General features: G+C 46.2%; 1 protein-coding gene across 5 annotated transcripts in view; it reads left to right on the top strand.

The window, feature by feature from the left end:
* LOXL3 (lysyl oxidase like 3) overlaps positions 1 to 17,378 on the top strand; it is a 94,047-nt gene extending 76,669 nt beyond the window's left edge. For 3 of the 5 annotated variants that reach the window (XM_040419497.1, XM_040419500.1, XM_040419501.1), the window contains 8 exons: positions 8,789 to 8,956; positions 11,533 to 11,692; positions 11,896 to 12,139; positions 12,435 to 12,550; positions 12,942 to 13,078; positions 13,178 to 13,289; positions 14,540 to 16,262; positions 16,553 to 16,885. In XM_040419497.1, the coding sequence (XP_040275431.1) occupies positions 8,789 to 8,956; positions 11,533 to 11,692; positions 11,896 to 12,139; positions 12,435 to 12,550; positions 12,942 to 13,078; positions 13,178 to 13,289; positions 14,540 to 14,613 (1,011 nt within the window). In that variant the 3' untranslated portion in view covers positions 14,614 to 16,262; positions 16,553 to 16,885. Of the gene's footprint in view, positions 1 to 8,788; positions 8,957 to 11,032; positions 11,189 to 11,532; positions 11,693 to 11,895; positions 12,140 to 12,434; positions 12,551 to 12,941; positions 13,079 to 13,177; positions 13,290 to 14,539; positions 16,263 to 16,552; positions 16,886 to 17,222 lie in introns of those variants that run through there. The other 2 variants (XM_040419498.1, XM_040419499.1) reach the window with 2 other exon arrangements.
* Positions 17,379 to 17,385: the final 7 nt, after the last annotated feature.

The raw sequence follows: 17,385 nt of genomic DNA, 5'->3' as shown, positions 1-17,385 counted from the left end.
TCCGTGTGATCCCACATATTCCCTGAGCTTCATACAGTCCGTGTGATCCCACATATTCCCTGAGCTTCATACAGTCCGTGTGATCCCACATATTCCCTGAGCTTCATACAGTCCGTGTGATCCCACATATTCCCTGAGTCTCTGACCGTACAATCTCTCTGATCTTCCTCCAGTCTCTGACCGTACAATCTCTCTGATCTTCCTCCAGTCTCTGACCGTACAATCTCTCTGATCTTCCTCCAGTCTCTGACCGTACAAACCCTCTGATCTTCCTCCAGTCTCTGTCCGTACAATCTCTCTGATCTTCCTCCAGTCTCTGACCGTACAATCTCTCTGATCTTCCTCCAGTCTCTGACCGTACAAACCCTCTGATCTTCCTCCAGTCTCTGACCGTACAAACCCTCTGATCTTCCTCCAGTCTCTGACCGTACAAACCCTCTGATCTTCCTCCAGTCTCTGACCGTACAATCTCTCTGAGCGTCATATCCCCAGGATTTCCCTGAGCTTCATACATCTCCATGATCCCAAAATTGCTGTAAGCTTTATACCGCCACTGTGGCCCCATACACTAGAGCTGTCAGGATCTACATGACTAACCCTAACCTATGGTGTATCCTCCCAAATCGTTGTATTCTCCATTGTTCAGTGCAGGAATGGTAAATGCATGGATATTCTGCTGCTTTCAACTCTGCGGTCAGCTGATGACATCATCGCGGTAGATTATAACTATGTGATGTAGAATACTTCCAGCAGTATCGACTGAGGAGTGAAAGCTTTATTGGCTGAACAACAGAAATACTGCAAGCCTCCTGAGGAACGGCCACGTCACGTACGTGACCTCCCTGTCATGTGACCTGGGTGGGACTACCAAGGGTCCATCTATTCCACACACTCAATCTCGCATGCCCCTCCACACCTGCCACTGATTGAACATAGATCACACCCCGACACGCTGCCATCTATGACATTTAAAGTCACATACAAATTACTCAGGGGCTCATAGAAAACCCCACAGCGCCCCTCTCACGGGCAGGCCACAGTAGCACAGGCCACACTGATAGCAAATACACGGCAACGCTAACCGCATCCGTATAATGGAGGTTACTGGGATCATTAAGGCCACAAGGCAAAACCATTAAAGATGTGCAGGACTTACAGAAATACATAGACGAGCAGAGAGAGAAAGGTTCTCGATACTTAGCGAAGGGCTTAATAAGAGTCCATTCTGGTCCCGTGGAACACCACCCAATGTCAATCCGATCCCCAGATTGTGTCAAAGAGAGGTTCAGAATCCCTCGTCTTATCCCCATTCGGCAGAGGGTGGAGCTGAGGGTCTCCTGGGAAGACCCTCATTACCTGTGCAGGCTCCACCTCTCTCATTCAGCTGGGAGACATGACTTATCCATAAAACATGGCTTCCCGTCCACACTAATAGATATCCGGGCCCCGACATGTTTTTTTAACACATCATGCCGATTGTTCTAATACCAAATATGACCGGTGTAGGGGTCCCAGAAGGTGAGATGCTCCCTGCGATGCCCACATTACATGCAGCGCCATTATTACATGTGCGTTATAGATCTATTCCCGCTGCTTTATCCGATGTCTGTAAATTCATCCTGGATCGTAGTTTCTGCACAGTCTCCCCATATGTAGAAGGTGTCCAAGTCTAGGAATTTAGACTCTCCTGAAGAAGGAGCCCGGTGCTGTCAGGCTTGCAGTATGATTTGGCTGGTCAGCCAGGTGTCACTCCCATAATACTGCCAGATTTATTATGGCTAACACCGCACTACGCAATTTATCTACGTTATTGTAGATTATATAAACCCTGGAGCTTTCATTACACAACACATTGATGCACTGGGTGCACCCCATCCCCACAATGCTGTGTACCCCATACCTGTGGCGGCATCTGAGACCTGGATGTCAGAAAATATGAACTTGCTTCACATGACAGACTCCATTAGTGATGAAGGGACGCTGGACGGCTGTCCCCTCACTATCCTGACTGTTGACGTCAGCCTCGGCTGTCTCCAGATTGCGCTCTTATTCCTCAGCTTCCTCTCATTTTCTCCTTCTGGCCCCTGGCCCTGCTGCTGCTGCCAGTTTTCGGCCCCAGGAATTTGCTGGTACATATAATCAGCACAGAATTTAGTAATCCATCCACCTCATACAAGACGCCCAGACAGAAGCTTCTTGATTTACGTGCCAGCTCCTCCATACACGGACTTAGCATTTGTATTTACTTTGGATGGGAAGAGATGGAAATTATAGAACAAGCTGCTGTCATCCCAGAACTTCCTGAATGGAACCTCCTCCCCCCCCCCCCTTCTCCAGGTTACACGTAGCAGAGGCAATGAAAGATCTGCACTGAGAATAACACCCGACAATCTGGAAGAACCACCCCAAGAGAGTTATGTAGCTAAGATCACTGTACTCGTCCTTTTAGATACAGCTATGGCAGAACAAGACTCCATGCAGAATAAGTCAGTCATCCTCCAGGAGACTCCATCCCTGTGCTCCACCAATGAGTACAATGATGGCAGAACAAGACTCCATGCAGAATAAGGCAGTCATCCTCCAGGAGACTCCATCCCTGTGCTCCACCGATGGGTACAATGATGGCAGAACAAGACTCCATGCAGAATAAGGCAGTCATCCTCCAGGAGACTCCATCCCTGTGCTCCACCGATGGGTACAATAGAAACATAGAAACCTAGAATGTGTCGGCAGATAAGAACCATTCGGCCCATCTAGTCTGCCCAATATACTGAATACTATGGATAGCCCCCGGCCCTATCTTATATGAAGGATGGCCTTATGCCTATCCCATGCATGCTTAACCTCCTCCACTGTATTTGCAGCTACCACTTCTGCAGGAAGGCTATTCCATGCATCCACTACTCTCTCAGTAAAGTAATACTTCCTTATATTACTTTTAAACCTTTGCCCCTCTAATTTAAAACTGTGTCCTCTTGTGGTAGTTTTTCTTCTTTTAAATATGCTTTCTTCCTTTACCGAGTTGATTCCCTTTATGTATTTAGCAGTTTCTCTCATCTCCCCTCTGTCTCTTCTTTCTTCCAAGCTATACATGTTAAGGTCCTTTAACCTTTCCTGGTAAGTTTTATCCTGCAATCCATGTACTAGTTTAGTAGCTCTTCTCTGAACTCTCTCTAGAGTATCTATATCCTTCTGGAGATATGGCCTCCAGTACTGCGCACAATACTCCAAGTGAGGTCTCACCAGTGTTCTGTACAGCGGCATAAGCACTTCACTCTTTCTACTGCTTATACCTCTCCCTATACATCCAAGCATTCTGCTGGCATTTCGTGCTGCTCTATTACATTGTCTTCCCACCTTTAAGTCTTCTGAAATAATTACTCCTAAATCCCTTTCCTCAGATACTGAGGTCAGGACTGTGTCAAATATTCTATATTCTGCCCTTGGGTTTTTACGCCCCAGGTGCATTATCTTGCACTTATCCACATTAAATTTCAGTTTCCAGAGTTCTGACCATTCTTCTAGTTTTCCTAAATCCTTTTCCATTTGGCGTTTCCCTCCAGGAACATCAACCCTGTTACATATCTTTGTGTCATCAGCAAAAAGACAAACCTTACCAGCGAGGCCTTTTGCAATATCACTTATGAAGATATTAAACAAAATCGGTCCCAGTACAGATCCCTGTGGAACCCCACTGGTAACATTACCTTGTTTTGAATGTTCTCCATTGACTACAACCCTCTGTTGTCTGTCACTCAGCCACTGCCTAATCCACTCAACAATATGGGAGTCCATGCTCAATGACTGCAGTTTATTGATAAGTCTTCTATGTGGGACAGTGTCAAAAGCCTTACTAAAATCTAGATATGCGATGTCTACTGCACCTCCACCGTCTATTATTTTATTCACCCAGTCAAAAAAATCTATAAGATTTGTTTGACATGATCTCCCTGAAGTAAACCCATGTTGTTTTTCATCTTGCAATCCATGGGATTTTAGATGTTCCACAATCCTATCCTTTAATAGGGTTTCCATTAATTTGCCTACTATTGATGTCAGACTCACTGGTCTATAGTTGCTCGATTCCTCCCTACTACCTTTCTTGTGAATGGGCACGACATTTGCCAATTTCCAATCTTCCGGGACGACTCCTGTTACTAATGATTGGTTAAATAAATCTGTTAACGGTTTTGCCAGCTCACCACTAAGCTCTTTTAATAATTTTGGGTGTATCTCATCAGGCCCCTGTGACTTATCTGTCTTCACCTTAGAATGATGGCAGAACAAGGCTCCATCCAGTATAGAGCAGCCATCCTCCAGCAGACTCCATCCCTGTGCTCCACCGATGAGTACAATGATGGCAGAACAAGACTCCATCCAGAATAAAGCAGTCATCCTCCAGCAGGCTCCATCCCTGTGCTCCACCGATGAGTACAATGATGGCAGAACAAGACTCCATCCATAATAGAGCAGTCATCCTCCAGCAGACTCCATCCCTGTGCTCCACCGATGAGTACAATGATGGCAGAACAAGACTTCATCCAGAATAAAGCAGTCATCCTCCAGCAGACTCCATCCCTGTGCTCCACCGATGAGTACAAAGATGGCAGAACAAGACTTCATCCAGAATAAGGCAGTCATCCTCCAGCAGACTCCATCCCTGTGCTCCACCGATGAGTACAATGATGGCAGAACAAGGCTCCATCCAGAATAAGGCAGCCATCCTCCAGCAGGCTCCATCCCTGTGCTCCACCGATGAGTACAATGATGGCAGAACAAGGCTCCATCCAGAATAAAGCAGTCATCCTCCAGCAGACTCCATCTCTGTGCTCCACTGACGAGTACAATGATGGCAGAACAAGACTCCATGCAGAATAAAGCAGTCATCCTCTGCGGTCTTCATGCAGCTCGATCCCTACTTCTTTATTAGTCGTACAGTTCCGTTAAGTGTTGATGCAAATTTACATGTCTGTCCAGACCTAGAGCACAGGTTACAGAAGGGTCAGAGAAGTGTTGCCTATGGTCTCTACTCTGTGGTACCATCATGGTAGATGCTGTCCCATCTTCTGTTTGTGTCTTCTTGGTTATTTGTCAACTTTCCTCACTTATGGGGAAAAAATTCCTTCCCGACTCCATTCAGGCCTCAGAATAACTCCCTGGATCAATGACCCCTCTCTAGTAGCTATAACCTGTAATATTATTACACTCCAGAAATACATCCAGGCCTCTCCTGAACTCTTATAGTGAACTCACCATCACCACCTCCTCAGGCAGAGAGTTTCATAGTCTCCATGCTCTTACAGTAAAGAGTCCATAGTCTCCATGCTCTTACAGTAAAGAGCCCATAGTCTCACTGATCTTACAGTAAAGAGTCCATAGTCTCACTGATCTTACAGTAAAGAGTCCATAGTCTCTGCTCTTACAGTAAAGAGTCCATAGTCTCACTGCTCTTACAGTAAAGAGTCCATAGTCTCCATGCTCTTACAGTAAAGAGTCCATAGTCTCACTGCTCTTACAGTAAAGAGTCCATAGTCTCACTGCTCTTACAGTATAGAGCCCATAGTCTCACTGCTCTTACAGTATAGAGTCCATAGTCTCACTGCTCTTACAGTAAAGAGTCCATAGTCTCCATGCTCTTACAGTAAAGAGCCCATAGTCTCACTGATCTTACAGTATAGAGCCCATAGTCTCACTGATCTTACAGTAAAGAGTCCATAGTCTCCATGCTCTTACAGTAAAGAGTCCATAGTCTCCATGCTTTTACAGTAAAGAGTCCATAGTCTCACTGCTCTTACAGTAAAGAGCCCATAGTCTCACTGCTCTTACAGTAAAGAGTCCATAGTCTCCATGCTTTTACAGTAAAGAGCCCATAGTCTCACTGCTCTTACAGTAAAGAATCCATAGTCTCCCTGCTCTTACAGTAAAGAGTCCATAGTCTCACTGCTCTTACAGTAAAGAGTCCATAGTCTCACTGCTCTTACAGTAGAGTCCATAGTCTCACTGCTCTTACAGTGAAGAGTCCACAGTCTCACTGCTCTTACAGTAAAGAGTCTACAGTCTCACTGCTCTTACCGTAAAGAGTCCACAGTCTCACTGCTCTTACAGTAAAGAGCCCATAGTCTCACTGCTCTTACAGTATAGAGTCTACAGTCTCACTGCTCTTACCGTAAAGAGTCCATAGTCTCACCGCTCTTACAGTAAAGAGTCCACAGTCTCACCGCTCTTACAGTAAAGTGTCCACAGTCTCACTGCTCTTACAGTAAAGAGTCCATAGTCTCACTGCTCTTACAGTATAGAGTCCATAGTCTCACTGCTCTTACAGTAAAGAGTCCATAGTCTCACCGCTCTTACAGTAAAGAGTCCACAGTCTCACCGCTCTTACAGTAAAGTGTCCACAGTCTCACTGCTCTTACAGTAAAGAGTCCATAGTCTCACTGCTCTTACAGTATAGAGTCCATAGTCTCACTGCTCTTACAGTGAAGAGTCCATAGTCTCACTGCTCTTACAGTATAGTCCATAGTCTCACTGCTCTTACAGTGAAGAGTCCATAGTCTCACTGCTCTTACAGTATAGAGTCCATAGTCTCACCGCTCTTACAGTAAAGAGTCCATAGTCTCACCGCTCTTACAGTATAGAGTCCATAGTCTCACCGCTCTTACAGTAAAGAGTCCATAGTCTCACTGCACTTACAGTAAAGTCTATAGTCTCACTGCACTTACAGTAAAGAGTCCATAGTCTCACTGCTCTTACAGTAAAGTCTATAGTCTCACTGCTCTTACAGTAAAGAGTCCATAGTCTCACTGCTCTTACAGTAAAGAGTCCATAGTCTCACTTCTCTTACAGTAAAGAGTCCATAGTCTCACTGCTCTTACAGTAAAGAGTCCATAGTCTCACTGCTCTTACAGTAAAGAGCCCATAGTCTCACTGCTCTTACAGTACAGAGTCCATAGTCTAACTGCTCTTACAGTAAAGAGTCCATAGTCTCCCTGCTCTTACAGTATAGAGTCCATAGTCTCACTGCTCTTACAGTAAAGAGTCCATAGTCTCACTGCTCTTACAGTATAGAGTCCATAGTCTCACTGCTCTTACAGTAAAGAGCCCATAGTCTCACTGCTCTTACAGTACAGAGTCCATAGTCTAACTGCTCTTACAGTAAAGAGTCCATAGTCTCCCTGCTCTTACAGTATAGAGTCCATAGTCTCACTGCTCTTACAGTAAAGAGTCCATAGTCTCACCGCTCTTACAGTAAAGAGTCCATAGTCTCACTGCTCTTACAGTATAGAGTCCATAGTCTCACTGCTCTTACAGTAAAGTCCATAGTCTCACTGCTCTTACAGTAAAGAGTCTATAGTGTCACTGCTCTTACCGTAAAGAATCCTCTTCTATGTTTGTGTAAGAATTGAGAAATTTTACACATTGATCAAAGAGGTTGTCCATGATAGGAAAAAATTGTCATCTGGTCCACCACCAAAAGAGCACCAATTATGTTTGCAGGCTCTTACTGGTATTTCTGGGGAAAACTAAAGCAGCCCATTCTGTCATCCCGGTGGACCCCTTTAGGTAACGGCCGATTGGATGACACTGTAGACGTGCAATGGATCCATAAGTCAGATGAACAGTCAAGAAAATTCTGTTGCCATTGTCCTACAATTACATTGTGTTTGTGGCTGGAAGCTGACCATCATGGGACCATGTCATGGAGTTTCAGTTTATGATAGAGAATAGAAGAACATGACCCAAGCTGAGGAAACCTCTACCAGAGCCTTCACCTCCATCATCTGTATCCTGGCATCTTCTCCTTATGCCTCTCTCATTGTCCTGACACTACAAGCACCATTCGCACATGACACAATTGTGTGACAGAGAAAGTGTCAACCATACATTGTATGCATCACATAGGGGAACAGTGGAGGATTTATCAGGATCATTGAGGTTATCGAGACAGAGTTGATCCTTATTCTGTGTCTACACTGAGACGTAGAGGAGTGGGAGATGCTACTTTGTAGTGTAAGTCTGTACATCTTAGGACAACTTCACATGAAAGAAACCATCCTCAGCCCGTCCTGTGCACTTCCTAACTCCAGGCAATCTTGTCCAGTTGTCAGTGTTGTACAGAGAACAGCTGAAATGGCTGGAGCACAGACCACAGAAAATAGAACTCCGCCAACAGTCCTCGTGGCCTTAAGAATCTTCATGGCATCCATATTTATAGCATGTTGCGTATTGCTGACGCGTTTCTGGTCTAGACGTCGCTGGTACACTACATGATTTTACCTGTTTTTAATATGGAAGGAAAATAAAGGTTCTTGAGGGTACAAGGACTGTTGGTGGAGTTCCATGTTCTGTGGTCTGTACATTTGAGGACGCCCCATGTATAGTGTTCCATCTGTACACGTGTAGGTGTGGAGAAGGTTACGGTGTATAGCACCCATGTAGGCCTAACACAAATGAGTGACAATGAGATTTAAGCTCCTTGATTTGTGGTCCCACTATTAGGATACACAGAGGCCTGCATTGTGCCCACTATACTTTATGAAGCCACACGCAGGCCGTGGTATGGTAGAAGTCTATTTGCTCATTAGAACCAGTTTGGCACACTAATAACTAATCTGGTCGCCCTGCTGTTCCCCATTAGTGATCTGTCCGTGTGGTCTCCTGTAAGTAGTAGATATAGCATGAGGAACAGTATGGTCTGGGCAGGAAAAAAGTGACCCCAGAAGTCTTCAGACGTATCCTAACCTGATCTGTGTTATGATGACATGAAACATGGGATCCTTATTCCCCTCAGATCCGCCTGGCAGGGGGTCGGAGCCAGCAAGAGGGGCGGGTGGAGGTTTTGTGGGGTCCACGTGGAGAAGAGCGCTGGGGATTTGTTTGTGGAGAAGGCTGGGGAACCAGAGAGGCTGCAGTTGTCTGCCAACAGTTGGGTCTAGGATTTGTCAGCAGTGCCCTTCAGGTATGTATGAGGTCCTGTGGTGTATAGGTCGATGGCTAGGGCCATACACAGGAGGGTAGTGGATCACAGTCATGCTAGGTGAGGTCCCACCTAAGAAGCCTCAGTAGTCCTATCCACCATGTTCCATCCACATATTTTCCCTGGGGTCAGGAGGAGATATCTAGGGAGTGCAGTGACTGTCCACTTCTAACCAGGTGCTCCTCTCTAAACACTCAAAACTTTTGAGACCGATACAAATTTTGGTTTTCACAGCTGGTTTGCTGCTGCAGTGTTTTTGGCAGATGTTTCTGTGGTACAGTTATAAGCATTTCATAGGTTTTTAACTTTTTTTTTACAAGTAATCAAGTTTCTGCAGACTCAATATTTCCTTCATTTTACAGACTCCTGCCGTTCGCCCCGGCATGCTAGATATCAGCTCCTGACTGATATTAACCCATTCTTGCCTTGTCAGTGCTTGGCATTTATCACAATTTTGGGGGGTTTTCTTTGTCCACCTGTTTTTTAAGGATTGACCGCAGATTCCCAATGGGATTGAGATTTGGGGAGTTTCCTGGCTATCAACCCAAAATGTTGATGTTTTGTTCACGGAGCCTCTTTTTCCTTGTGACACGGTGTCCGTCATGCTGGAAAAATCATTTGTTATCACCCCCGATTGCTTGTGGATGGTTGGGAGAAGTTGATCCCAGAAGAGGTTTGGATCCCATTCTTTATTCGTGGCTCTTAGGTAAATTGTGAGTGAGCCCGCTGCTTCGGATAAGAAGAAACCCCACACATGAAGGGCCTCATGATGCTTTACTGCAGGCATGACACAGGACTCGTGGTAGCACTCACCTTTTCTTCTCGAGGTGTCTCAGTCTCCGCAGTCCAGTCCTTGTACTTTCTGCAGAATGTCATTCGGTCCTTGATGTTTTTGCTTGCAGAGAAATGGCTTATTTTGTGCCCTTCTGGACACCAGATCATGCTCCAGATGACCTCACTGCTGCCATTTCTGAACAAGCTGCCCTGGTGATGACCCGATCCCACAGCTGAATCCTCTTTAGGAGACGGTCCTGACATTTGCTGAACTGTTTATCTCCCTGGAGCCTTCCTTCTTGAAGTTCTTGATGATCAGATACATGGTAGATATAGGTGCTATCTTACAAGCAGCAATGCCTTTCCCTGTGAAGCCTTTTTGATGCAAAAAAAACGGATGAGTGCACGTGTTTCTGTGGAGGTAACCATGGTTAATAGAAGAACACATTGATTTCAAGCATCCCCTTTATAAAGCAGTCAGCAGTTCAGAGCGATATCAGCCACCTTGTCCTCCTTAACACTTTCTTCTGAGCTAACGAGCAGATCACTGACATGATGTCAGCAGGCCATTTTGTGGCAGGGCTGAAATGCAATGGAAATTGAGATTTTGTGATGAAGTTAATTTTCATGGCAAGGAACAACTTTACAATTAATAGCAATGCCTCTGATCGCTCCTCAGCAGCTGACTTGTGAAAGCCAAAATCTGTGTAGGCCTCAAAACTTTTAGCCAGGATTCTGGCCACTCATCTTAATGGCTTCCAATACCCTATGTACTGCTCAACATCAGAAAGATCCCGGCAGATGAGCACATCCTTATAGAGGATGCCCGTCATGGTCCACACCATCGCAAGTGATTCTCATTAGTTTTAGTTGCACCTGCCATGTGGGGCTGGCTTTGGTCACGTATGTACTCTGCTCTGTCGTGTTTGGAAATGTGGAGTCTGGGTGTGCTTGGTTTGGCTTTGGTCATGTATGTGCTTGGTCATGGCTAGTTTGTGTGCAGAGTTTGGCTTTGGTCATGTATGTGCTCTGCCATGTGCTTGTTATGGTGATCATTTATGGTTTTCCATCTTGCTGCATGACTTACACAAATAAAACTGTCTTGTATGCCATCTCGGAGGTCTTCATGTCTTGCCTCACCTTTGCCTTGTGTACATGTCTGCCTCTGCTTTATGACCGACGCTCTGCGGAGCAGTCTAATTTACATCCACTTCTCTGTCCTTGTCCGGCTCACATGTTGTTACTGCGTGTCATCGCTTGCTGCTCCTGGGCTGACCCTATCAGATACGCATTATCGGGGGGCGCACACAGTTTGAGGGTCGCGTGGAGATGAAGTTTGGAAACTCTTGGGGCTACCTGTGCAGTGATGGCTGGACTACTAAAGAAGCAATGGTGGCATGTCGGCAGCTCGGTTTGGGTTACTCTCTGCATGCGGTGACGGTATGTACAGCGGAGTCTCACATAGGTGACACTAAAGAAATGGGACCACAAGACTATCTGGGTGGTGGGAGAAGACATTGTCCATGTTGCTGTAGAGCTGGACATGTATAATAATTACAGCTGGAGGTTCAGTTTTCCACACTTCTGGGTCTTACACATGATGCCAGCAGTAATAGTAGATTTGGGCACAGCTGTATGCCCTCCTCATCACCTAGCGTAGTTGCATCTCTGCTCATTGTGACCGTTATAGGTAGTTCTCCTCAGACAGGATGGGATTTGTATCATCAGATGGTTTCTGGGCGTTTCTTCCGCTCTTGCTGTTATGTGTCACCCTTTCCATTTAGGAAACCTGGTATTGGGACGCCTCAAACGTGACGGAGATGATTATGAGTGGAGTTCGTTGCAGCGGCACAGAGATGACTCTTCAGCAGTGCTCCCGCCACAAGTCAGTCAGCTGCAAAAACACTGCCACCAGGCACGCGGCTGGAGTCATCTGTTCTGAGAGTAAGCATCTCCCCTAACCTCTCACATGATGGTCATTGCCTCCTCTACCTGCAGAAGATGTAGCTTTGTGTTCTGGTGGGTTTTCTGGAGTCGTTGGGCACTAAACCAAAGCTCTGGTGGATGGAGGCTTCAATGACAGAAGATCAGACCCCAGTGTGAGCGTAGTGAACCACCTCCATCTCTGTCCCTTCTGTAATCTGCAGGTGCTTCTGACCTCATCCTACACGCACCTCTTGTCCAGGAGACCGCATATATTGAAGACCGTCCACTACATATGTTATACTGTGCAGCCGAAGAGAACTGTCTGTCCAGCACTGCCCGCCATGCCAACTGGCCTTACGGACACAGACGGCTCCTCCGCTTCTCCTCCCAGATACACAATAACGGGCGAGCTGACTTTAGGCCCAAAGCTGGCAGACACTCCTGGGTGTGGCATGAGTGCCATGGGTAAGCCTTGTTTAGCTTTCATGCAGGTATTTGGCCCCTCTTAAATGTCTGGTCTTAGCAGGACTTCATAATCTGGGTAGAAAGTTGTTGTTTTTTGTTTAGGAATCTGCTGAGTCCTTATGTAGGTTGACAATATAGAATCTTTAAGAATTCTCTTCTCCATTCGTGAGAATTTGAATTGATTTGCTGCCAACTCTGTACCTTTTGAATCTGTGCTCCTGTCTGTAGATGGACACCATGTGCAGTATAGGAGCGTATGCATTATATAGGAGCCTTGTATTTGTGTTCTCTGCAGGCACTACCACAGCATGGACATCTTCACTCACTACGACCTGCTGACACCCAATGGAACTAAAGTGGCTGAGGGCCACAAAGCAAGCTTCTGCCTGGAGGACTCTGAATGCCAAGAGTGTAAGTGCCAACTAGAAGACTGCCATCACAGGATAAGCTCAGCACACGGCCAGGCTGACAACACAAGACGTTGATCCATTTTATGCGGTTCCCATTGATATATCGGAGACTGTGACCATTATATGACACTCGGTGGTACACACTCTAGATGGGGGCTGCCCTGACACACACAGGTGTACAGTCTACATATGTCTTGTGTAGGGTCAGCTTAATAGATATTGACTAGTGTTGGACAACTTCTGCCACCACAGCTGGTTTCACCTGGGACCTCTGATGGCAGAAGTTGAAATTAATGTCATAATTGCTGACTCTCTTGGAGGAGACATCTAGGTGAAATAACCCAGCCGTCTCCGACTCTGTGCACTGCGCTCACCCTGCACTCTCTTTGCAGTGGTCAGTAAGAGGTATGAATGTGCCAACTTCGGAGAGCAGGGCATCACCGTAGGATGTTGGGATTTGTATCGTCATGACATTGACTGCCAATGGATCGATATAACTGATGTGAAGCCAGGGAACTACATTCTTCAGGTAAGCGCTCTCATCATCTTCTGTGCAGGAAGTGTCCCTCGAGGTTGGGCCACTAGACAGGCCGTCTAGGAATACTCATCCCTCTTTCTCTGTTATAAGGTTGTCATTAATCCCAATTTTGAAGTGGCCGAGAGCGACTTCACCAACAACGCCATGAAATGTAACTGCAAATACGACGGGCACCGAATCTGGATACACAACTGTCATATAGGTGAGAAGCCACGGAGGAGTCACATGGGCAGCTGTAGCATTGAGGAGATGGCGGTACATGCGTTCAGAGAAGCGGACAACCCGTCATATAAACTACATGGAAGCAGTGAGATGATTAGTTGTGATGGGTAAAACCTCGGCTTCGCTCTTCATATACACAGTCGAGATTACAAAGGTGGAGTAGTGAGAGAACCCACCGTCCGCGAGACGCTGCTCAACATCCGACTCCTCACAGTAACTGATCTCAGGAGATATTCTAAACGCGGTGTCGCCCTCAGGCCAATGCTGCGGACACGTTACACCCTACAAGTCTAAACCGCTTACACAACCATCAGACACCATAAGGCCTCTTGCACACAAATCTTTTATTTTTTAGTTTTTTTTGCGTTCCGTATACGGAAACATTCATTTCAACGGATCCGCAAAAAAAAACGAAGGTACTCCGTATGCCTTCCATTTCTATTCAAAGATAGAACATGTCCCATGACAAGGATAGTACTGTTCTATCAGGGGCCAGCTGTTCCATTCCACAAAAAACAGAATGCACACGGACATCATCCGTATTTTTTCTGGATCAGTTTTTTGAGGACCACAAAATACTAAAAAAGCCATATGGCCTAAGGCCTCTTGACATTCATGTGCATTCAGTTTTTTGCGGAATGGAACAGCTGGCCCTTCATAGAACAGTACTATCCTTGTACGTATTACGGACAATAATAGGACAGGTTCTATTTTTTTGCGGAACGGAAACGGAATGCACATGGAGTACCTTCCGTTTTTTGTTTTTTTGCGGACCCATTGAAATGAATAGTTCTGTATACATTCCGCAAAAAAAAAATGGAACGGACACGGAATGAAAATACATTAGTGTGCATGAGGCCTAGGTCAGATCATCAGCGAAAACATTCCCCTGCAGGAAGCTTCACCGTGATTCTAATTATTAAATGCAGTTGGGTCATATCCCCCCCCCATAGAGTGGAGTACAGGTGACCCCCAGCCTTGCTAAAGACACAGGTGGTCTCTAGGTAGAGTAGCTCCACCTAACATGGTTACTTGTAGACCCAGCCATCTATCAGATGGACAGCTAGAAGACACTTCATCCCACTGACGAGGGTCCTGACCATAGAGCACCCACATGCTGACTCCTGTAGATCGGTAAAGTGTGGGGGTACAGACCCCATGACGGCAGTATAACACCCTGCCCCCAGCTAGCTCTTGTGTGACTCCATGTTGCATCTTGTCTCGTTTCAGGCGACGCACTCAGTGAAGAAGCTAACAAGCGGTTTGAACAGTATAGGGGACAGCTCAACAACCAGATCCTTTAACGCCACCATGAAAGTTCCTTCACCTCTTGCAAGCATCATCCAAGAATCCTCAACATGGTCATTTACAGGAGGAGCTGTTGGGGTCTGGTGATGTGGGTGTCCATTACCTGGTGTCATCTCACGTACTATCCACGCACTGGCGGCTCGGTGCTGGATCAGCCATCATACTTTGTTTTTGTGCTCATCTCTTGGTGCTAAGCTGAGTTGTTGAGGTGCACAAGATGGGATGTAAGGTGAACACCACACTACATATCAGCCGCTTCTGATATCAACCCAAAAGCCAGCGAAGAGGCTGTGAACTGTACTCTGAAGTTCCTTCAGGACTTCAGTGTCTTTAAACAACCCATTTACTAAAGATGTACCGACATGTTCACATATAGCCATTACTTGTGTCCTCTACATTCTATGGGTGCTACTAACATACAAGTCTTCTGCTCGTCCTACGAGGTTTACATTCTGTCACACGATGGGCTGCTCCCACAAATCTATGGTTATTTTTGCTATTAAAAGTTGTGGGTTTTTCTCCTAAATTCTTCCATTTTGAACTGGTGACTGCAGCAAATTACTAAAAATGGCCAATTGCAGTCAGAGGTATCAGTCACTACATAATATACGAGGCAGGACAGTGACTATCCATACACTATAATACTCCTGTCCTCAGGGCCCACCTGCGATCAGGATTTGAGAATATCCCACAGAATGAATCGCTGGTCAGTCCTGATGCATGGACACTAATTGTATCACCTGCTCAATACTAAGGAAATCCAGAAAACACAACCATCAGGTGGGCCCTGAGGACCACCGCTAAACTACACATGGATGTCGGCACTGTTCTTATATAACATGCCTAAGCCCAGACTCTGCATTATACAGCAGAACACTACTCACTATACAAGCCCAGGCACAGCCTGGAATCCCCGCACGTAGAGGACTTCCACAAATCAGAGAAGTGACAGCAATGTTTAATGGCGGAACGTTCTGCTTAATGAGACCTCAGATCTCAAACATGACAGGAAATCATTATGATTAATGGTGTTCTTCCAGATCAAGTAGAGGAAGACATTCTGGAACCAGCTGGTGCCGGACCTTTGCTGGATGTAAATTACAAGTGTAAAAATGTAAATGTTTCTGAGAGACATGAAAAGAACTTGGCCCCAAGTAGAGAGCTGCCAGGTATGTCGGTGCAAGGGACGAGGAAACACCAATATGGAAGAGGAGCCTGGAGTGCACAGAAGATGAGGGCTGTTCCTGGTCAGCTGTGGGTAAAATGTGGAGGGAGTATAAAGAAAATGGGAAGGGTATAAACAGAAAAACTGGTAGCGTGAGGATGAAGTCAGATCATCAGGACAGAAAGATGTACAACTAAAGAAATGAGTGAAAAGAGAGAAATCGGCTGAGTGCGAGAGGATTTATCTATGGAAAAGACAAACATAAAATACCTATACCGGAGAAAAACAAGGTGAGGGCGGTATCCACACCTAAACCGGAGAAAACAAGGTGAGGGCGGTATCCACACCTAAACCGGAGAAAACAAGGTGAGGGCGGTATCCACACCTAAACCGGAGAAAACAAGGTGATGCCGGTATCCACACCTAAACCGGAGAAAACAAGGTGAGGGCGGTATCCACACCTAAACCGGAGAAAACAAGGTGAGGGCGGTATCCACACCCAAACCGGAGAAAACAAGGTGAGGGCGGTATCCACACCTAAACCGGAGAAAACAAGGTGAGGGCGGTATCCACACCCAAACCGGAGAAAACAAGGTGAGGGCGGTATCCACACCTAAACCGGAGAAAACAAGGTGACAACAGTATCATCTCCTACACCAAAGAGTGATGGTAGTATCCACACCTAAACCGGAGAAAACAAGGCGAGAGCAGTATCATCTCCTACACCGAAGTGTGATGCCGGTATCCACACCTAAACCGGAGAAAACAAGGTGAGGGCGGTATCCACACCTAAACCGGAGAAAACAAGGTGAGGGCGGTATCCACACCTAAACCGGAGAAAACAAGGTGAGGGCGGTATCCACACCTAAACCGGAGAAAACAAGGTGAGGGCGGTATCCACACCTAAACCGGAGAAAACAAGGTGAGGGCGGTATCCACACCTAAACCAGAGAAAACAAGGTGATGCCGGTATCCACACCTAAACCGGAGAAAACAAGGTGAGGGCGGTATCCACACCTAAACCGGAGAAAACAAGGTGAGGGCGGTATCCACACCTAAACCAGAGAAAACAAGGTGATGCCGGTATCCACACCTAAACCGGAGAAAACAAGGTGAGGGCGGTATCCACACCTAAACCAGAAAAAACAAGGTGATGCCGGTATCCACACCTAAACCGGAGAAAACAAGGTGAGGGCGGTATCCACACCTAAACCGGAGAAAACAAGGTGAGGGCGGTATCATCTCCTACACCGAAGAGTGATTGTAGTATCCACACCTAAACCAGAAAAAACAAGGTGAGGGCGGTATCCACACCTAAACCGGAAAAAACAAGGTGATGCCGGTATCCACACCTAAACCGGAGAAAACAAGGTGAGGGCGGTATCATCTCCTACACCGAAGAGTGATTGTAGTATCCACACCTAAACCAGAAAAAACAAGGTGAGGGCGGTATCCACACCTAAACCGGAGAAAACAAGGTGAGGGCGGTATCCACACCTAAACCAGAGAAAACAAGGTGATGCCGGTATCCACACCTAAACCAGAGAAAACAAGGTGAGGGCGGTATCCACACCTAAACCAGAGAAAACAAGGTGAGGGCGGT

This window comes from Bufo bufo, chromosome 2 (genome assembly GCF_905171765.1).
Source record: "Bufo bufo chromosome 2, aBufBuf1.1, whole genome shotgun sequence".
In the NCBI taxonomy this organism is placed as follows: domain Eukaryota; kingdom Metazoa; phylum Chordata; class Amphibia; order Anura; family Bufonidae; genus Bufo; species Bufo bufo.
The sequence above is the reverse complement of the archived record's forward strand: the minus strand, read 5'-3'. Positions and strand labels throughout refer to the sequence as shown.